Genomic DNA, 22,993 nt, shown 5'->3' with positions numbered 1-22,993 from the left:
AAATATGAAGATTAGCATCACCAAGTCTTGAGGAAAATTTACAGGTACTATAAAACCTAGCCAGCTTGATGTGTCTCAACCAAAGACAATATGAAGTTATATCCTGTTAAGCCCTCAACCAAAACTGTAGGTTTTAAGTAACAACCATATTGTATGAGGCCAAAATATTTTACTCGCATCTAAGTCATGAAAATACAAGGCAGAATTCAGATAATTGCCTTTTCCAGCTAACTGGAGGGGCAAATGGAGGAACCAAAAATTCAAACATTCTGCTGACTTAAAAGTGAGCCTCTATTTACTCTTGGATTAGCCCAAGAAGATAAAAAGGAAAAAAAAACTATATATATTCCATAATTCAACTAACTTCAGCAGGGAAGTTTATATTGTTAGAGCACATTGAGACATTAGGAAGCTTCTGAACCTGCTACAAAAGTGAGCTTGGAGCAGAAACGACCATCATCTCTTGAAGTTGAAATTTACTTGAACGACATATCTCATCCATATCTGATCCACATTGTACACAATATATTCATTGTACAGCAAGCTACCCTGCAAAAAGACACTAATTTACTGTATGCTTGTTTAACCCCCTTAGCTTACGGGCCTACCACATTCAGATATGTAAGAAATTGCATGCTACCTCATGGTCTGCTTGCTCTTTTGGTTTTCCAAGGGGAACAACTAGACCGTCTTCAAGAGTCTCGAACTCTGACATGTCTGGTGCTGTTCCTCCAACCCCTTTTGTACTGTAACATAACGAAAACAAGACCATATTGATCGCATTTACATAGGAATTTATCATTGCTTTTATGACTTCAATCAAAGACCATCACCATTTTGATTACCAGTATAGAGTTGTCAAGGAAGAAATGTGGTAGCAAGGAAATCAGGAAACACCATTGTTATTGATCAATCCTTCACACCTATAGACAAAAAGAATGCACTATAGGAACTTACCAGGCTTAGTATAAATTTAGGATCTGTTTGGTTGGCGTATGTTAGACTACAGGGTAATCAGACAGTTCCCGAGGATCATTTATCTCGGAAAATGATTGCGGGCGAAATAAATTTCACCACGTTCGGTTGGTAGAAAAAGTACTCCAGAAAATGGCACGGGAAAAGGTTATTATGTTTTGTTAGAGGTAATCTTATATGAATATTATCAAATTTTCAACAATGACCTTAAATAAACAATTCAAATAATGACCTTTTTTTGGTCTGTTCAGTCCATTTCTTGGCCATTCAGGGCCAACTTACATGAAAGCTGTCAGCGACAGTCAAGGGCCATGCCAACTAGTAGTGTTTGGTCTGTCCAACGAGAGAGACAGAGGAGAGATTTACCAAAAATGGTCAGCTAGTGTTATGTTTTGAGTTGGGACTGTTGTGGGATTGACAATATTAAAAACAGCATTGTGGGTTTCAACAAAAAAGGTGAGGGTATTTCCGTCAAGCAATGATAATTTCAGATTACCTCCACTCTGTAATCTGGCATGGAAAAAAAATACCACCCCCTGGCAGTATTTATTTTATCTTCTTTCTAAGTAAAGTATGGGATCTACTATTTGTTTTACCATCTCTTTCATCATCTTTTCGCACCAAATATGGTAATCTAACACGGGATTTATTTTCCCATGACAAATTTTTATGTAACACCAACCAAAGATGGAGTACCCTCCAATTCTGCAACAGACTAGTCAAGGAACATCTAATAAATACCGATATCTACATCCCCAGTCATATTATCATTAAGGATTCCCACAAAATGATGATGATTTTGCTTGATGTTTTTACAGTCATAAACCAAAAAAAGGATAATCAGAAAGCATTAAGCAATAAATCCTAACACTACGTAAAAGTGGCTATATATTAACTATGGTTTGTCTCAGTGGTTATACCCCTCCACTTAGTAATTAGAGATTTTGAATTTGAATCTACACTCCCCAAGTAATGGAGGCCTGGGGAACTGTACTGTAGGCAGGTCTCCCTTCCTTTCTCTGAAAAAAGCAGCTAAATTTCCCAGCATTTCAATTTCCATGATAACCATCATTAGATTTCTCCCTTAAAGTTTAAAACCATACTATGGATCCTAACGTTGCTAGACTTTGAAAGCAGTTCCAGGAAAAACTCTCCTTATATTGGGACTTTGATGATTCTATGCATAATAAGAGCCCCACATCCTCCAAAGTTTCTAGTTCAGATAAATTGTGGTCATAGCAAAACTTTAGCTTATCTAAATTAACAATGTAATATACCAAATAAATCCTAAAGAATTTCATGAGAAAGGCATATTAGCATCTAAAAACTTAGTTAAACCACGCACAATATAAGTAGTTATCAAAAATGAACCTCAGTTTTCCCTCTGGCAAACGATCAGCATTATAATTTGCATTTAGTAACTCAGCCATATCACCTAATGCAACCTGTAAGGTAAATATACCAACAAATTGTCAGGAAATTCCTAGTACAAAATACAGAAAGCAAAATACGGTAGAATATGAAGCCAAGATATCCAGACAAGCGAGCAACCTCACATAAAAGCAGCACTCCAGTCCTAGATTCATGTGATGCACAACAATAATTTGCACTCTTTGAGAACATATCAGCAAAATAAACTCCCTTTCCAAACATGTAACCGGTGGCCGGTGCTTCTGGAGGAGCAATTCGCAATCCTGTTGTTTATGATGGCAGAGCACATATTCCAAATGTATTCTTAGTTACAACATTGTATTCTAAATTTCCAAGAATATCAGAATGTAGATTTTTCTTATCATCATAATTAAAGCAACTTTTGTCCTCAACAATTACAAGATCTACAAAAAACTAGAAAAAGAGGAGGAATATTGCGGGAATGATGATATTCTAAAAAATCAAGGGAAAAAAGACAACAAAGCACTGAAATTATACTTGGTAAAGAGGTCCATCGGACAATAGAATCATTCCTTAACACAACATAAACTTGATCAGATCATTTTGAGTTTTTAACCAAAGAGTATCTAAATGAGACAAAATTTTTGTTGTTAAGACAGGATATTCTCTGAAGTAGCTTTTGGAAGCTGTTTGACTATTGCATGCATGGAGTATTAGATGAACTTACTGAAAGGGAGACAGAATAAAAAAATGAAAAATAATTGTAAAGTAAAAACAGTATATAAGAAAAGAATAAGGATTGCCTTGTGAAAGAATCCCAGTCCAGTTTGTGAGTCGAGAACCATGCCACAAAAGCATCCTGTTTTTTGTATTAGAAAACTGCACAGAAGCACAAGGAGTTACACCATGCACTGAAAGTGCATCAGTGATGCCAAAAGAGAGGGGGTGGAGAAGTTAAAACTTTACTACAAGCAGATATCTTGAATTATATAATTCATTACAAAGTATAATGCATCAAATATTCACCTTTCTGAAATGTTCAAATTCACCCTGCCTTGAAACCTTAAATATCTGTTCAATATCAACTGTATAATATGAGTGTGTTTGAGCATGAGTATTTAGCATATACTTCTTTATCTGTTCACAGAAGCAAAACTCAGTCAGCAAGAAGCTGAATATCCATGTAAGATGAACAACATTTAAATGAGTTGATAAGGTTGGATACAATTTTCAAATTTTCAGTAATTGTCACCACTGACCGCACAGCCAAAAGAGTGAAAATACAAATTCCAAAGAACACAACCACCACATAATCCCACCAGAGCTCCTCCTTGTAAGTTATCAAGTAGATTGGGATCATTCTCAATGAATGCATAAGTGATGAAATTATTTCATTAGGTACTTGAAGAAGACGGCATGACAAGCCAATAAGTTTCATTATGTTGCTCATGCTTGTCCAATTTCAAGTTACGCTCTTATTTACAAGGATCTTCCTTGCCTTATCTCTTCCTCATACACATTAAGATCTATCAGCCAGTTATTTACATTTTGCAACAATTCTACTTATGGAAAAGGAACCCATGATCCTGTACATGGGATCATATATCCCAGTTTCATTTATGAGGAGTCGATTTAATAGTAGTCGGCATATTACTAATTGATGGGGCCTCCTTAATAAGTCCTAGAAAATCCCATAGATTGGAACCCAGGCTTGTGGACCTGAATACATCAGTAGGAACATTGTTCTTCCAATTGGAATAGCCTAGTGTACAAAATCTTTTAGAGATAATAGGAACGATAACACATAAATATCTCTTATTTTAGCAGAGCAAAATAAAACTGTCCTGGCTAACAGAAAAAAAACCATAATTATCTGAAATATGTCATACTTGTGCCGTTCATTTCCTTCGAGCTTGCTTATTCAGCTGCAAAGCATTTAAATAATCCTGGGCAGCCATCTGAAAATCATGTATTGCAGAGTGTCTCCCTAAAAGAGTGTGCACACCTATAAGAGAGAGAGAGAGAGAGCATCTTCTCGAATTTCCATGTTTTACCTTCGTTTTAGGTTTTGAACTTTTCAAACTAGTTCATGAAAGATGTTGTCTGGCTCTAAAAGTTTCAACAGATGCAAAACATTGTACATCAAGGTTCTTCAACTTGGTCTTGTATCAGTATGGCAGTACTGGATGTGTATTCAAAACTATATGCATTCTAAGGCTTGCTGGATTTTACTCAATTCATCCAAACAAAGAACCCCTCGTAGGTAATTATCCTCTTAATGCTTCTGATACAAATTAATCTCAGAAAATGCATTACATTCTCACTTTGCTAATTCTTTTCCACCAAATTACTAAAATGCATTTAACATAGATGAATTTACATTACATTGGGAATATAAAATATGACATAAATGACCATTTTATCCTCAGTTCATATAATTTTATGTTTTTATTGATTAATTATTTTAAAAGACATGATTCTTTGATGGGCATTTGGAAGAAGTTTACACAGAGTTCAGTTGTTACCAACATGCCCTGCTATTATTTCTGTGGAATATAGAGTAAAGAGAGGCAATTTTGTAATTTAATTTGTGCAATGAATGCAAGAAAAAAATTAAATCTCATGGGGAATGGATGAGGCATTTACTGCGCAGATTAAATTACAAAATTTCCCTCTCTTAAGTTTGAAGCGCATGGGATAAAAGGAACATGTACACGATAGCAATGTCCTAGTGTTTTGTGAAAATCTCTTCTGCACACCCAGTCTATGTATATTTTTGTAACACAAGATAATCTCGTAACTTCATCAATGGATTGGATGAGCCTAGAGAGGTAATCATATTAATCATCACTTAAATTTTCCCTCTTCAAAGTGCATGGATATGATAAAAAGGAGAGCATACAGGTACTAGTAGAGCGATGTACAAGCCTGGTCAGTTATGTATTAGGAGTCTATACATGTTTCATATACACATTTATATGTGTGGCTGCAAACAAAAGGACAGTGGAAATAAATTTTGAAAATTTGAACATGCCAAGACAAAAAAAAAACAGTATGGAAAATACAAGGTTGGCTAAGATCAGATAGAATTTGTATAACAGTAACAAATCAAATCTTTAAATCAATAATCATTTCCCAAAAATATGGATACACAAAAAAAGTTGCAATGGATCCAATTGTACCATTATTTGCAAAGTGAATATAACAATAGTATGCAATAACACATCTGAGATAATTGCACACATTCTTTTACATGCAGTCATACAAAAAAAAAAATCAAATAGCATTCATGGGTAGAAAAGTTGGCCCAGGATGTGTTTTTTAAATAACTTCTAGGGTGACCACAACACCTCAAACAACTTCCAGAACCTGATAAATCTTGTTATTTAATCATTTATTTTATGTGTTTGTATAAAGAAATGCCACATTGACCAAATATTACTAATGTGATTCAATGTAGTTTCATGACATTAAAAAGTGAAATATGTGGAATTACAAATTTGTTGAATTAATATGCAAAGAGTACTTACCATCGAAAATTCTTGCGAATCAACTTCGACTGGCATTAATTCACAATGGAGTAGTTGATAACGAGAATACAAAGGGTCTTCCTACAGCATGGAACATAGCAATTAAAAATGCCAAGTTTTATCAAAAAGAGAAAAAGACAGATAAAGAAAACTGAGTGCAACTTTTGTGCATCATTATACTCAAAGAAAAGAGGATACCATCATCATGTAAAAAAAAAAAACAAAAAGAGTAAGAATCAGCAGCAAGAAGCATGCACTCACAAGAAATGACAAATAGAAGCAACAAGTTAGAGTTTTAAAACCCCTGCAGATATCATGGAAGAAATGCCAAAACAAGGCTATGAAGAAAGAAAGTAGATCGAAACATACCTGCATGTCAGCATCATCTTTCAAAATTTTGGTTGCAATCTCTATCTCCCCTAGGGCTGCAACCTTCATAAACAGAGAATAATAGTGAGAACAAATTCAAGGTGCACAGGTTGATATCATGGCGAAGAGAAAAACTTATAGCAAAGTATTTCATAAATTGAAACTGCAAGCTGGCAAAAAGAGCTGTCTAAGCAGGATATGAAAGTGGCTAGAAAATGTTATAGCCTAAAATAACAAAAAGCCAAATCTCGGATATCTTCAATGAGGTAGAGCTTCCTATGGAAAAGTGACATTGCAGATAAACTAAACTATTGAACAGAATATAACCAGCAAACTATATTGCAACTACTTAAAGCTGGCATTCTGCACCATGTTCAAACATTAACTCCAAATAAAGGCCCTCCCTATCAACACGCTACACCAATTCTTCAACAGCCTAAGGTGATAAGAGATAACCTTCCATCAACTTTGAGATATATTTACAGCCTTAAGCTGTGCTGTTAATTATGCACAATTAATGTCATATTGATATTAAACAAATTGCTAAACAAGATTTGACTGTGATGAGAGATAAAAGATCGACGGCTGGATATGTGGAAAAATGGTGAACAAAATAGATGCACATGCGGACATGCCTCATGCTGAATCAGCAGGTCAGTTGACAAAACTCAACAGCTTCTGAATAACAAGCAAATGTGCCAATGAAGCATTTACTTGAATAAACTAACTGTAGATGAAGCTTGGCCACAATTGTACGCATCTTATATAGGTTAAGCAAGTGAAAAGTCAAAGAGATGAATGGAGGATTACCATGTCAAGCTTGCATTTTAATTTATAAGGGGTATCAATGACAAATTCACCTGTCAATGTCATAATTCACACAAGTCAAACCCAATGAAGAGAAGCACAATGCCATACATAGGAACTAAGTTTAGTAGGCTGGAGAAGTAGAACATACGCATCTTCTTGTAACCAAAGTCATGTGGGATCACTGTGTAGAACTCCCTGCAATGAAAAAGAAAAATTATAAACGTAAGTAACAAATGAGAGCCAATTTATTTCATTTATGGAATGCAAAAGAACAAAGTAGCAGTAAACATCACAGAATGTGATAGATGAAAAAAGCAGACTTGCATAACATGCTTCATTCAGAAATTTAGCCAATAATTTCTTAGAAAGATTTTCACAGACCCTTCTAAAATAATGAACAATATTCTTGAAAGGAGAAAAATATAGGGTAATTGTGAATAAACTAATACGAACTACTACAAAAATTAAGGAATCAATATTTAATCTAGCATCATATTAATCCCAGGGCCCTACTTGTTTAGGATGGCCCATAACAATTCGGCAAACCAAAATTTTTTGTATTATGTATAATTATTTTACAATTAATACTAGTAGTAAGCCGAAGCCAATATGAGTACGATCGACAAATCTTCTAACCAATACGACTTTTTTGTTCTGCTGGAAATTGGCCTAAGACATCACATACCGCATTTGATGACTAATCTGCAGGCATTGCATCATCTCTAATATCTTAATTCCAGAATCATGTTTCAGAAAGGACAAGTGGAGGTAATAAATATTGCAATATATTCTGGGAATACTAGACAGTTAAGCATAAGTTTGTAACTACAGGACTGGAAGTTATCAGTTACCAATAGATTCCATCCAAAAATCACCCAGCTATGCTACCGCGGCGCATGCATTACATATTTGGTTTTTTTCTATATATAGCCCTAAAAACTTCTAATTTTCTGTGTATGCACAGTAGAGTTGTGTTTTGCATGAATGTGATTCCCACTACGTTTTCTTTTGCATGAATACCCCTGCAAGTAGCTACTTTTAGCAGCTGTCTACCCAACCAAGGTTGAAATTGATCTGTGATTTAACCTTAATTTATTTGCAAAATGACATAAACACCCTTAGCCAAGAAAGGGAAACAAACTCATCTTCTCTTCTGACATCAGACAATGGTCAAGCGCATACATGTCATTTCATTAAAAAAAAGTTTTACACCATTCAACAGATAGTTGACAGAAAGGGCATTAGTGCCAAAAAAAGGTATCTGCAAGTGCACTCAGAAAATGCAAAATTACAGGGCACAAACACAAACTAGAAGTTCTAAGGGGTATATTTGCAACAAAAAGAAAATCCTATCATATATAATGGGTGCTTTTTTATTTCGGTCAATTTTGGTTGTTATATGCATTAGTGCTTTCATGATCTCATCTTTGAAGGTGTGATACTTATTGTCATTAATCAATAATGGAATGTGACTAGCAGTTAGTTCTCTATGCTCAACAATTTTAACTGCTAATACCCGTAGACCCAAATATGCAAGCCTATCCATGCTACAGGGAATTCAAACATTAACTTCATTACTGATACAGTTTCTCAATTCCCTGCCGGGAGAAAACAAATGAGAAAAAAAAAAGATCGCATAGAATGTTTTTTAGCAGTTCAGCAGTTGTGCATTAATTTAGAAACATAGAAGAGCACCTCATATCATATGCTCTAGTTTCTTCAATAGTTATGGACCAGACTTGCATACAGAATTAACTAACAGATATATCCATACGCATTGCCCACTTCAAAATTTAGAAATATTTCTGTAAGCATCTACCACCAATGCTGATGTTAAGTCAGTCAATTCTAGAGAGGCATGAATATCCTTACACATTTGCTTTTTTTGGGTCATGCCATGTAGTATATAGCACATTGATCAGACTTAATACATAATTAATTGCTGGATATATTTGAATGCATTATCCACTATAGAGTTTAGACAGATATCTGTAAGCATCTGTCATATCTTCAGAAACTAACATCAATGTCAAGTTAGGACAGTGCCAAAGAGGCATAAATTCGATAAATGCTTACCCACTTAATTGTTCAAGTTTTTTCTTGTCAGATTGTAAAATCACATCAGATATCCTCCTCAAGACATCATAGCCCTGTAAGCAATTACATGAACATGATCTGCAAAGCTATGGATAAGATTTCGGAAGGAAAAGAAGGTGAAAGTCCACAGCAATTTGTAAAGAAATAACTAGCACAATGCATTTTCATCAACCAACCTCCAAGTAAGCATGTCAGCAAATCATTATGACAATTACAAACCTAAATTAACACAAATCATGAATAGCTTATTAGTCAAACAGAACAAAACGCTTTTGCAAAAGCAAAGATGTAGAAGTTTTTTACTCTATGCAGAAAGGGACTTAAATGTGGAACAAAGACAGGACAATTGGGAAGTGTTATACAATATGATAAGTTGCAACTATGTTCCAACTAAATCTGGTTAATAATCTATTAACTTTGGCTATAAATTAGGTTGTAGTTGATACTGTTGATCTGTCAATGAATAGCATCTCTAAGAACAGACAAGTACGAGATGACTTACATACTTGGAAACAGTTACAATGAGAAGGTAACTAATAAGTTACAAAATGAGCACAACAAGTTTCTGAACCTTTGCAAGGATAACAGCATGAACCAACCAAATACTTCATGTTCACAAACCTAGCCTACAAAGTTCCTTTCAGAATGGCTGTCAACTGGTGCAATAACATGTACGCAAGAATCCAACATACCCAAACTCATTGGTCTAACAAAGTTTATAGCCTTGCAAAGGTTGCATTTAGCACATATCCAGAAACATGACCGCTGGTTCATTGTGTAGACAAAGAGGTCAAATAATCAGACACTGATCAGTTGTAAAGAACTCCTAGTGTCTTGGCTTTGCCTTAAAAAATAGTTAAATTTCAGCTCACACAACTAAAACTCTTTTAAGACTCTTGGCTCATGCACAATTTGATTTCCTCACACAATAATACAGACCATTGGTGATATGAGTTTAATATCTGTCAACCGAAGCAGCTTCCTTTGCTCAATGGACAGCTCTGACTAGAACTTTGTAAGTTGGTGTGGGTGGGTGGCAGCCCTTTCACCTGGCAAAGAGCTCAAATCTTGGTAATTACATGTTACAGTATACAAATAAGAACTCTAGTACGATAAAGCATCAAGTTCCTCTCCTGACTCAGCCAGACCATAAATAGATCCACATGGGTAACTCATGTCATTATCCTAAGTTACATAAAAACCTGAAGGATACCAAAAAGCACATTTTATCTGCAACGATAACTCATCGAACCTAGACATGAAGTTTTCCACAAGTGGCCACCAGAACCCAAACCAGTGTCCACCTGAAGGCCTTGCCATGTTGTGACACGTGGTTACCATTACCAAGTCACACTCATAGCCACAAGAAACATGCAAAGTGAAAGGTGCACCTTGAGCACCATTTCCCCCTCCATTTGTCCTTATTTGGAGCCTGTGTTCTTGGCTTACTGCCCAATAACCTGCTTGTGTGTTTGACAGAGCAAAGTAGAAAATGCGTATGTATTACCCACCAGACAAGAAAGCCAGTCTTTACTTAAAAAAGAATCAAAAAACAGTGGACAACCACCATGGATTTCATTACAAATGAAATACATACCCAGACCAAAGTCTGGAAACAAAAGGGAACAAGAACAGAATTAGGCCTTCCCTAGACCCTTTGCAAAACACTTTTACACACCATAATATCTAGATGGGCTCTGGACCAGCCCCTCACCAAACAAGAAATAACAGCCATATAGCACAACAGGATCACAGCAAACAGTTAAAACCAAAAACAAAACCAAGGAGACAGGTTCATTCTAGTCGGCATCTCAGAGTTCTGTAGTCTGCACTAAACAATCATCTTCCTGACAATATTAAAGAAGCCAACTTTACGTACTCAATTCTCGACAAAAGCTAGTTTGAGAAGTTCAATCGAATTATCATGAGAAATATCAAGACCAAATCTAATGAATGTCATTTTAATCTAAAAATCGAATCAAGAATTGCTTCTTTTAGTATTTTACTGAGAACCCTATTGTAAAACTCATGTTTGGTTAGAAGCCTCACCTTCAATATTGTCGATTTGCTTAGCTTACCAAGTGGCAACTTGTCAGCATTGTATCCTAGAAGAGAAAAAGAAAACATGGGCAACTATAAGACTTGCAATGGATTAAACTAGCAAACAGAAATCAACTTAAAAACCAGGCACACATAAACAAGTTGGAATTGTATTAGTATAGTTGCAACTATTTGGCTTGAAGTATTGATGCTTACGATCTATGTTCATCATGTATTGTGCACATAGTTACATTAAGTGAAAGAGATATTCTCTATCATAATCATAGATATTTGGCCAATTTCCAATCATAGGTCCATCATGCTATGGAAACCTATCAAAAATATTACTTATCAAATCCCATGCCATTATATAGATCCACGAATCATTTTCTCCTGCTAAATCTAAGAGCTCTGAAGATCCATGATTGGATATGGTTTTCAAAGTTGATCTCCTTCATTTGATGAGATCATCTAAATAATACTTGCAATGTCTTCCTTTCGTAAATTCTGGTTTCGGGAAACTACTTAATAGTTGTTCATAGTGATACTAATGAACTTTGAAAGACATAGGGCATTGGAAGATTGTGTCAAATAGAGTCCATCACCATCAAATCACTATCAAAACCACAAAGCCAAAGCCATCTACAAGCCAATAGAGGACATGCCCAAGGAATAGGGCGCATATACATAAGACCAAAGCTCAGTTTGAACACAATGACATTTTTCTCAAAGGATCAAATAGATCTTACATATACCAAGACCAAAGCTCAATTTAAACTAAAGAACATCCCCCAAAGGCCCTATTAGAGCTTCAGAACTAGTGGATATACAACCTCAATTTAGAACCTAATTTTTAAGCTCTACTTGGCTGGAATTTCTCCTTCGCATACATATATCTTATCGATTCATTTCACTGTTTTAACATTACTTATTGCCAAATTGACTGAATGATCTCTCATCTATGTGAGAATCTCATTAAATAAGAAAATTGTACAGAAAAATTAGCTATAGACAGCTATACATTACAGGAAAATTAGCTATAATACATAGCAACTAGCTATAGACAGCAAATCTGCTAATTAGTTCTGCTAGCTAAATTAGGAAGACTAAGCTATACATAGTTAATAGAAATAACGAAGGAAATGAGTAGATTGAGGAAAAAAAGGTAATTAGATTTGCTATGGAAACCATAAAGAAATAGGATCTGCAGATCCTATTAACATCCCCCCTCAAATCGATGCTGGCCGATCAAGAAGCATCGATTTGCCAACTAGAAACTTATGGCATTGACGAGTCATAGCCATGGTAAACACATCAGCAGTCTGAAAATCCGTGTCTACCACTTCTTGCTTTGTCCATGTTTTAGATATCCCCACATGCTATTCTCAAGTTTCATAAGCATAAATTGCACAACAAACTCTCTCTCTCAGAAATTGCATGAAAAACTAAAAAGATCTGACTATAGCTAGCTGACCTTCTAGGTGCCATGGCAAGTGTGTTGCCTAAAGTTGCATTGGCTGGTAACATGGAACCAATTCATTGAGATTCCTTGTCAGGACAAAAGTAAATTGTTTAACTTTTTTTCCAAACTTAATGGATCATAGCTTGATTCATAAAGCTGAGCTTGTTAAAGTTAAAGTATCGTACAGGCAATAGATTGCTGTGATTATACATGTATGTATTATGTGTGTGCATGTTTACATATGTAACACAAATGAGAACATTGAGACAGATGTCTGGTAAAAGTAGGAAGGATAATCTAAGAGAGTGAAATATGAGCATAATAGAGGAGCTATAGCAGTTGAAAACAATGTGATGGAGAACTTTAGTCTTTTTGACTGATAAGCTTGAAATAACATCATAGGTAACCCTAAAGAGAAAATGTTTGGTGAATGAGAACCCGTAAGTTGAACCAAATAGTTGGGAAAAGGTCGTTGATTGTGATTGCATGTATATGTATGTCTATAATTATTGCCTCCACGTAGTAGACTTTTGCAGTATTGCAAGCCATCAACACAAGCTTTTCAAGTTTTGTACACCTGAAAGTAGGTTATGGAAGTACCTCTCAGAATATGTAATGTATATCATGAATAGATGTGTATCTTAATGCAACAGTCAGAATGCAATCATGAATAGATGGCTGTTTCTGCGAGCAGTCGAGTACCATGAAGTGGCATATTTTCATGATTGTATTTTGACTGCCAAACTAGCATATGCTTCTATTCTATGATTTATTTTCATGACTGTATTTTGACTGCTAGACTAACATATGCATCTACTCTATGATTTTGCTTATGGGCTGTCTCTAGTGACAATGTCAAATCAAAACAACAATTTAGAGTCTGTAGGAAATAAAATACATAAGTTACTTGCCTATCTCCAACATTTGCTGTTTCATCATGCTGATATTGCAGATCAGGGATATAAACTTTGCAATGCGTGGCTCAAGTTTTGTCTCTCGAAGTTGAGTAGTGATGGAGTCATCACATTTATTTACAACCTGATAATTAAGTCCAGTGTTAGTTTAGAATTGCAAGATAAACTATTATACCGAGACAAATTTAAATATCCGATTCAGAAAATAACTAATCAAAAGAAAGGCTCAGAATTGTAGAAGTGTGCTGCATAACTGTTTCCTTCTCTGTTTCACTATAGTCCATCTCTAACCAAGCATAGCATTTAGGGTAACATGTGAAATTTTTGCGATGAGACCACTGATTCTTTGTCTTGTCAAAAAACTTCATCTGAAATTCGTTAATCGCTCTTTCTCGTGATGTGTAGGGGCCATGTAACTTATCTTGACCTCTCACTCCAACTCTACCCCATCTATTGTAAACCATGAATGTCCTACCATCATCAGATTCTGCAATTAATCCTGTGTTAGGCTTCAAACATCCAAAAACATACTGAATATGACATAAACATAAATTATCAAGCATTGTCTGACCTAGTAATAAGGCAAAACTATATTTGATTTGACACTTCAACTAATAAAGAATCTATTTCCATTTGGAAAGCAGAAAATATAAATTACATGACCTTCGTAAAGAGGTTCTGCACCATGTAATAATGCAAAAAGTAGCAATATAACCAAAGATTGAAAAGATGGACCTGAAGAACTAATAGATATTTGCATCTTTAATGATATTCATTACAAAAATAATTTATATAGTCATATACAGAATAGGCAAACCTAGAGCTTGAATAACATAGAATTTGTTGTTGTTTTCTCCAACATTTGTCTGATTCAGAATAGCATCATAAACTTCACCTCCCTGCAACCAATACAATATGATAAATCAAAACGAGGATCATGCTAGACAAGAAACCAATACACAAACATGAACATATTACTTAAGTACCAAAACCCTAAAGCACAAAAGTGACAAACTTCCAATAATTCACAATAAAACATGCCTGATAAATACTTTTCACCATAAAATACTATTCTGCTGCTTGAGGACTCGTTATAGATGACAGCATCTGAGGTATGTCATCTCTGAGATAGGTGTCAGATTTCGAGAATAAGTGAAGTAGTTACACAAAATAAAAGATAAAAGAAACAAAAAGAAAAGAAACCAATCATAGTCTAGCATGGCCTATAACGTCATAGTAACAAGAGTCAATTTCATTGACAAAGTTAATCATTAAAAAAAATGTTTGATGATCTGCCTATGGACTCCAGTATTGACATAACTCAGTAAGAGGGTGGACTTTGCTAATGCTGAAATAATATGCAATTATCTGAAGGATTATAGTATCTTGAAGGCAAAGACGTTAGAGGAGCAAGCGGTTTCATTACTTCTTATTTTCATCGACCAACATTTAATTGAAAAGGATTGTAAACAAATCCACTTCCACCCACCTAATAATTGCAACAGGAACAAAGAACGCAATACACTTACTTGCTGCAACACATGGTAGTTCGACTTTATATGATCCGGAAGGTACTGATCCAACACCGCCCCGCCCTTCTTGGTAGCTGTAATCAGCTTCTCCTTCTTACTCCCCTCGATTTCCTTTCCTGATCACCACGCAGTTCAAAAACACCATCAACTTACGCTTTTTTTTAAACAAAGATAAAATTTTGGCCATCAAAAGAAGAAGCTTAATCCTCCAAACCTTCAAGAACCTCCTCAGAACCCTTCTCCGCATCCACAGAGAGCCTCTCCACGAGTTCCCTCTTCGACCCGTGAGCTGGCAACCCACGAAGGGAAGCCAGTTCCCTCAGTTCCCTGACGCTCATCTCCCGAAGCCTTTCGATCCCATCGCCCACCTCAGGCTCATCTCTGGACCTCTTCTTGCCCGCATTGGAGGCGCCATTCTCCCTGGCATCTCTGGATGCCTCCTCTTCCTTCCCTTCTTCGCGGAGGGCCGCGTCCAGCCTCCGTACCTACAATCAAAGAAATAGGTCGATGGACTCCATAGCGAAAGAGAGAGAGAGGTAGGGAGGGAGAGATTAGTAGGGAATTACGAGGGTGGGTTTGGTGCCGGCGGTGTCGAGACCGCGGGCGGAGAGCTGGGCGCGGAGCTCGTCGACTTTGAGCTTCAAGGACATCCCTGGGTTTTTGTATATATATATTTTGATTTTTGAGAGGAGGAGGAGGTGGAGGAGGAGGGAAGGGGAGGGGTTTTTATAGGGTTTTGCGTCGGAAAGGGCAGGGAAAGTCCGAGGCTTGCGAGGGAAGGAGAACCATTGCGCACAGCACGTCTCGGTTTTTGGGTTACCAGCCATTGTATATGAAAAGGTCCAATTGAAAAGTGCCACGCATGAAAATAAAAAATGCACCATATTTATATACTTGAAAGCTCCGACATCCGTGAGGCCAGCAGGGTGGCCATTTCCTAATTCAAAAAGTGGTGGCGTTTCCGTAATTCATTGCTATTGCAGGGGCTCTCTTGTATCAACTCCTGCGGTAAATACATGTCCTAACACGCCACGTGTCATCTTTTTCAGCCGCATCAGAGCCGCGTTAGTTGTCTTCCCAACTCGTAGCTTAAATCAGTCATCTCTACCATTTTTTCTTATCCCATACAGATGCTACAAAGTAGCCTTCCTTATCTCAACATCTAGGTGGCAGCCTCTCAACACGGGATCTACATTAAATAAGTTGTTCACGATGAACATTTAACTGGTAGCTCTCCTATTCAAAAAAGATATCCATGTTTACTATTTTACGTGGCGCGTTTTGGCGGGCACTGTTAAGTCACAAGCTCCGTTTGGGCTCGTGAACTGCTCGAGCTTGGGCTCGGGTTTAAACGGATCTCATTTTGAGCTCAGGCTCGGGCTCGTTTGACTAACAAGTCGAACTCGAACCGAGCTTTTATCGGACCAAGCCCGAGCAGCTTGGCTCGTTAACAGGTCTAGTGGCCAACCATTTGAAGATATTCTCTGAGTCGAAGAGAGAGCTGCCTAATGCACTCCGATATCTGTTGCCCTTCGATTTTTTTTGGATGTATATGTACTAGAACTATATGAATCATCCGCCTCAGCAAAAAGAAAAAGAAAAAAAAAGAGGCAAGCTCGGACATCTGAAACTTTATCTTTGCTTTTGTAGCATCTTAAACATTTTTTATCACTTGGGAGCCCAACCCCTTTCTCAAGTCAGTTTCGGCGAATGCATGATGGATGGTGGTAGAAAGGGCGAAGCAAGCTTTGTAATCAAAGATCCAAATTCTAGAGTAATGGCAGCTAGAGGGAGCTTGATATTTGACATCTCGGTTCTTGGGACAGAGTTGAGAACTATCTAAGCTGGCCTTTGTCGTGCCCAACATATGCTGAGGATTGACACCATCTTGCTAGAAGGTGCCATAGTGGTCAAGTGGATTCAGAAGTGTGCCAGAGAAGAATGGTGCCAACCCTTGCTTCAGGACAACTGGAGTTTGGCTAATGGGAGTATCTCCTTTGGGATGAGGCATATTGATGCAGGACGGAAGTACGGATTGAAATACAGAGAGAAAGAGGAGGGGAAGAGGGGAAAAGAAGGGAAGGAGGAGAAGAGGAGGAGGAAGAAGAAGACCAATTTTCATTCATTAATTCATTAAACCCTAAACATGAGGATGGACCCATATATATAGGGTCACAAAATAACAAATAAACCCCTACAAATAAAATAATTCCAAAAAACTCCTAAAATGACAATATGCAAATAAACCCAAATGACAATATGCAAATAAATCCAATCAACATAAAATAAATCAATCTAAAATAAAATCAGGCTGGCTGAATCGGCTGGAACCCGCTGAGCTGGCTGGATCCTGTGGCGACCGGCTGACCTGGCACTAGTGTCCGCACCAACTCTCCTCGGGTGGAAAGAAGTCGACCTCGACGAAAGCGGCTCGGTAAAGCCCCGGTAGTACTCCAACAAGTCCGGGTCAATCGGCGGTATCTCCTCGCGCTGGATCCAAGTGTAGCCGGACCTTGGTCGTCCTCGCCAACGAACCAGGAAATGTTGGATGCCTCCATCACTGGTAAAAACTATTTGCTCGGCTAAAATAGAATCAATATACTCTTTTTGTGCTCGATGGAGGGTAAAAGGAAACGAAGATGGCATGGAATCAATAATAGGATAAACATCAGGCGCATGAGAGTGTGCAGCAAAAGAGTCATCAGGGATTGCAACCAAATCTTTAATATTAATAGTAAGGCTATGACCGAAATCAAATGGAAAGTCAATGGCATAGGCGTCAGTGCCATCCTTGTGCAACACCCTAAATGGTCCAATACTAAGAGACTGCAATTCCTTAAGATGGATCATTACGTAACCCCAAGTTTGAAATTCTTTAGCACGGAAATCAGCTTGCATCGGATACGGAGCAGTACATGCATGAATGCCCTTATGGATTTCCTGATACAACTTATGAATGTGTTGTGTAAATGCATATGCAGGCTCAGAAATCCTAACATCAGTTTCGATGGGTTGTGCGGGGGCATAACCAACTACACTCATGGTAGACTGGTCAAACTCGTTATCTGACTGTGCAAGCGAGCTAGGTGGAGTGTGGGTGCATCCTAGGGTTTCAGGTTTGTCATCACACTCTTCCTCAATGTCCTGAATGTCATCGAGGTTTGGTTCATAGATTTGCTCCTCTAAGTCATCTATGTCACCTCCCTGCTTTTGCTGAGCAATAACGAAAAATTTGTTCGCACATTGGGAGGTAACGTGACCAAAACCTTGGCATTTGTAACACCGAATTTTGGAATGTGGTTTGGGAGGCTCACCAAGCATTCCCTTGCCATTAGTGTTGCGGCCTGTGACATGGGCAGTAGGAGGGGGCCTATGAGTAGTGGACCCTACAGAAGGTTTGGACCCTAAGGAATTAAGGCCGGTGGGAGTGCTCCGTGTGTCAGGGCGCCTTACAAATGTGGACTGAGTGTTCCATCGATTTAGGAGATCGTCTTGGTAGTTAAGGGGCAGGTATTTTTCTTTAAGTCTCTCTTTCATCTCTACCCAATCAGTTACTTCATGTTGATGTCTCCTAGCTAACAGATGTTCGGTACTTTGCCAGAAAAGTTTAGCTCGACCAATGAGTTTCATTCTAGCGAATCGAACTTTTTTGTTCTCAGACAGATTGTACCACTCAAAAAAGTGGTCCATTTCATGCAACCAGTCTGAAAAGATCTTTGGGTCATTGCGACCATCAAAGGTAGGGGCTTCAACCCGGATGCCTTTCGTCACATCTTCAACATGGTCACGAGGTTCACTGGGCTCTACGTTATGTCGGTAACCTCTACCAATATTAGAGAAGGGACCAGATCCTCTAGGGTGAGGGTAGGCATGATGATGACCTGGAACAGACCTATTACCAAACTTGCCCTGCCGAACAGAGCCTTGTTGTTTTAAAATTTGTTCTAGGGTTTCGTCCTCATCAACACCCGGTAAATGGGGAGTACTAGCTCTTTGGGATTCAAGAACCCTTTGAGGTGAAACCTCAATTGAATCGAGTCGGGCATTAACTTGGGTGGACATTGTGGTTAGGTCATGAATTTGGGCGTTGTTTGCTTGGACTTGGGCATTCGTATTTTGGACTTGAATATCAGTGTCGTGGATAGCTTTTAATAGGGCTTCAATTTTGGAATCCATGCCTAATTGGGACTCAGGAGGAGATGCGTCACGACCACTACGTAGATGCATAAAATGAATGTCAAAATGTATGATCCGACCAACTATAAATGTTCCTAAGTAGACCTAATGCATGAAATGAATTCAAAATTGCAAAATAGATACTCAATATAATCGGAAGCTAACTCAAGCAATTGAAATTGGCTTTGAATTACGTAACAAATTCAGATAAGTAGTTGCAGCCAAATAGTACTAGTTTTCAGTGTGTTGCAGGGTTGCACAGAGCCTCAAAGAACTTCCAAAGATTAGGTAGCCCTACAATTGATAACAAAGACAGGCCACTACTAGGGTTTTGGTGTTGTTTGGAGTGAATGTGTTGAATTTTTAGGAAGCAATATCAATAGAGCACATAAGAGTTAATTAATTCTAAATTTAGACAAACAAATAAAATTTGCAGTAAGGAAGAAACCTGACCTGGGTTGGGGCGACGATCAGATGCAAATAGCGCGAATCGGGTTTGAGCACAGCAACTCGGTGGGTCTGACCAATTCTGGTTGGTGGGCTTGCACAAGATAGAGCCTGTTGAAATTGGGCCCAAAAGGCCTGCAGGTTAGGGGCCCGCAGCAGAGAAAGCAGGGTGGGCGGGCCGGAGTGAGGGTGCTCTTTGAGAGGGGTGTGCGGGTGGTTTGGGCCCGATGAGGAAGGAGGGTGGTAGGGTGCGTGGAATCGGCTCGTGAAGGAAGAGGAGGGGGGGGCGAAATGAGCCTGAGGTGGTGTGAAGAGGGTGAGGGGTTTTGGGAGAGACGGCCGGCAGTGAGAGAGATGAAGGGTGGGGTATGCGGCGGCCGGCAGGCGGCGACGGAAGGAGGCGAGCGGCGGTACTTAGGCGGGGCGAGGACGGCGGGCGTGCCTCGGGTGAGATGCGGCCGGAGGAAGGTCGTGGGCGTCGGCGGTACGACGCGGCGGCGAGGCGGTGGCGGCGGTAGCGGCGTTGCGGAGACGGCGGTGCGTTGAGGTGGGGCGGCGTTGTGCGCGAGCGAAGGCGAAAACAGCAAGGCGGCGAGGGCGGTGCTGCACGGGAGGTGAAGTGGCGACGGATCTCAACGGTGGCAGGGGCGGCGAGGCCGGAGGGGCGACGGCTGCAGCGGCTAGGGTGGAGCGGCGCTTCACGGGCGGCGGCGACGGCGAGCGAACAGAGGGAGAAGATGAACAGAGGTAAGTTTTTTTTTTTTTTTTTTTTTTTTTTACTTTTTTTTTTCTCTCTTTTTTTTTTTTTTTTTTTTTTTTACTTTTTTTTTCTCTCTTTTTTTTTTAACTCGGATCCGTTAGGATCCGGGTTATCGGGTTTGACCCGATCCTATACCCGTTACGGGTTTGTCACGTGACATCACGTGCGTTTTTTTTTTGTTTTTTTTTTGTTTTTTTTTTTTTTGGGCTACCGGATTCGGCTTAACGGGTTTAGGCCTTACCCGTTAAACCTTTCTTCAACCTCCCGATGGGTTCGGGAGGACGCCGATCTTCGAGGCGGCGGCTGCGGGCTCGGGGCAGGTAACACGATGGCTGCTCCGTGACCTGCGGCGGCGGCGAGATCACGGCCACGACTTCGTGGGCTGAAGCGAAGCTCTGCGGCGCCGGACGGCGGCCGGAGAGGGATGGCCGGTCACGGTGGCAGCCGAAGGCGGCTTGCGGCGGTGCAGGCGGAACTTGTAGCGACAGGAGGCGGCCGACCACAGCAGCCACGGGCGGCGTCAACAAGCACGGGAACCCGGGGGGAATGTGGCTCCTCCGACGGCTGACTCGGGTGGGGAACAGCGCTCCGGGGCGGAGGGCGGCGGTCACGGCTGCGCGTCCGTGTCCTGCGGCGGTGGATGGAGGCCGGTCAGACACGGGGACTCAGGGGCGGTGGCTTCCGTGGAGATGCGGCGGTCTGCGGCGGCGAACTGGCGGTGCTGCGAGGTGGGGAGGCAGCGGCGACGAACGGTAGAGGTGGTGGTCGCGGGTTTGGCGACCAGTGGGAAGGGCCCGACAAAAGGGTTTTCCTTTTTTTTTTTTTTTTTTTTTATCTGTTGAAAACCGAGAGTGACAGAGAAGGAAAGAGCTGGATCGTGGCCTTGGCAGCAGGGGCAAAGCCAGCCTTGCTCTGATACCAAAGCTGATGCAGGACGGAAGTACGGATTGAAATACAGAGAGAAAGAGGAGGGGAAGAGGGGAAAAGAAGGGAAGGAGGAGAAGAGGAGGAGGAAGAAGAAGACCAATTTTCATTCATTAATTCATTAAACCCTAAACATGAGGATGGACCCATATATATAGGGTCACAAAATAACAAATAAACCCCTACAAATAAAATAATTCCAAAAAACTCCTAAAATGACAATATGCAAATAAACCCAAATGACAATATGCAAATAAATCCAATCAACATAAAATAAATCAATCTAAAATAAAATCAGGCTGGCTGAATCGGCTGGAACCCGCTGAGCTGGCTGGATCCTGTGGCGACCGGCTGACCTGGCACTAGTGTCCGCACCACATATCTATAGGGAGGTAGATGGAACTGCAGACGAGATGGCTTCCTATGTAGCAGATTATTCGAATGGGGTCCTTTGGACTGGAAAGGCAGAGTTGCCCAGGGCGATTCAAGACTTCTTGTTTTCTGATTTTTTTTAGATATATTCATACCAAATTAATATGAATTATTTATTATAGCAAAAAAATAAAATAAAATAAAAATTACCCAAGCAGTCAGGCCTAACCACAACCTGTGCTTGTCTAGCCAATGAAGACCTTGATTTCTGGGTTCACTTTTAGATCATTGGACCCTAGTGAAGTTTGGTATGTTAGAGTATTTCTACTGATCGGTCGGTCATGTTGTATAAATCACATTAAATTACTTCGATTTGAATTATCTAGAGTATATCTTAGAATAGATTTTCAAATTATGTAAACATGAGTCATCTGCAAGGGCTTTCGCAATCGCATACATTGCAGCATATTGAATACCTTTTTCTTTGAGAAAAATCTAAACACTCTTTTAGATGTTACATTACTATTATGGAATCATGAGTTGATATCAAGGGTGCCTTCCTGTAGTAAGAGCTCATTCGGGATGTTGATGTGGGATTTTAGCCCAAATGAATTTAAGTATACATTTGTTAAGTGCATGGACCGAACTGACATGAAAATTTCCTTGCATCTCGTTCCTGATATTGTAGACCAGGAGTTGGTGGGCGCATCTCGAAAGGATAGAGGAAGGAGGAGATGAAGAAGGATATGCAGTACCGAGCATGTTGAAGAAACCCATTAAAATCTTTCTTGGCTTCCCTGGTTTGAAAGCTGATACAACGATCAAGTTAAATGTTGCAACATCTTTAGGCACATAGTTCCAGTAAAGTACCAACATTTGGCTTTCTAAAATGAGTTCCAACAAATTACCACTTGGACCAAGTTTTTGTGGATTTTGCCCTAATTTTCATTTCGTTTGCATTTTTTCTTTATTTTAGAACTATATTACGCTGGCATCAGAATAATGACATGACTGCTGACCCACTGTCCTTGAATTTTCTGCACACTGTGAAATTGCAATTATCTGATCTCAGAAGGTAGTGCAGATTCACTTCGTTATTGCTCTGCTTGTGCATCCACTTCGCTTTTGCTTTGATAGTTCGATTGGGGATTTCTTTAGCAAGTTAGGCATTGATGAGAACTTATCCTCCTGGC

General features: G+C 39.3%; 1 protein-coding gene across 5 annotated transcripts; it reads right to left on the bottom strand.

The window, feature by feature from the left end:
• Positions 1-152: 152 nt before the first annotated feature.
• On the bottom strand, positions 153-15,800 carry LOC120103684 (poly [ADP-ribose] polymerase 2-like). Of its 5 annotated transcripts, none has more exons than XR_005508958.1 (18): positions 15,688-15,800; positions 15,336-15,606; positions 15,119-15,237; positions 14,407-14,488; positions 13,844-14,076; positions 13,587-13,713; positions 11,223-11,278; positions 9,153-9,226; positions 7,225-7,271; positions 7,077-7,126; positions 6,267-6,329; positions 5,898-5,978; positions 3,394-3,504; positions 3,171-3,246; positions 2,532-2,669; positions 2,347-2,420; positions 641-746; positions 153-549 (listed from the first exon to the last, which is right to left on the bottom strand). XR_005508958.1 is itself a non-coding variant. In XM_039120113.1 (18 exons), the coding sequence occupies exons 1-17, from the start codon at positions 15,769-15,771 to the stop codon at positions 682-684; spliced, it is 1,782 nt and encodes a 593-aa protein (XP_038976041.1). In that variant the 5' UTR covers positions 15,772-15,800; the 3' UTR covers positions 153-562; positions 641-681. The 5 variants fall into 5 exon arrangements, 4 of the variants coding, with proteins under 4 accessions (XP_038976041.1, XP_038976040.1, XP_038976039.1 ...); XM_039120113.1 differs by having other exon boundaries at positions 153-562; positions 2,321-2,420; positions 2,527-2,669; XM_039120112.1 differs by having other exon boundaries at positions 2,321-2,420; positions 2,527-2,669.
• Between the last annotated feature and the right edge of the window lie 7,193 nt (positions 15,801-22,993).

This window comes from Phoenix dactylifera, unplaced genomic scaffold (genome assembly GCF_009389715.1).
Source record: "Phoenix dactylifera cultivar Barhee BC4 unplaced genomic scaffold, palm_55x_up_171113_PBpolish2nd_filt_p 000715F, whole genome shotgun sequence".
NCBI lineage: Eukaryota > Viridiplantae > Streptophyta > Magnoliopsida > Arecales > Arecaceae > Phoenix > Phoenix dactylifera.
Note: the sequence above shows the minus strand (reverse complement) of the source record. Positions and strands in the feature narration are given on the sequence as shown.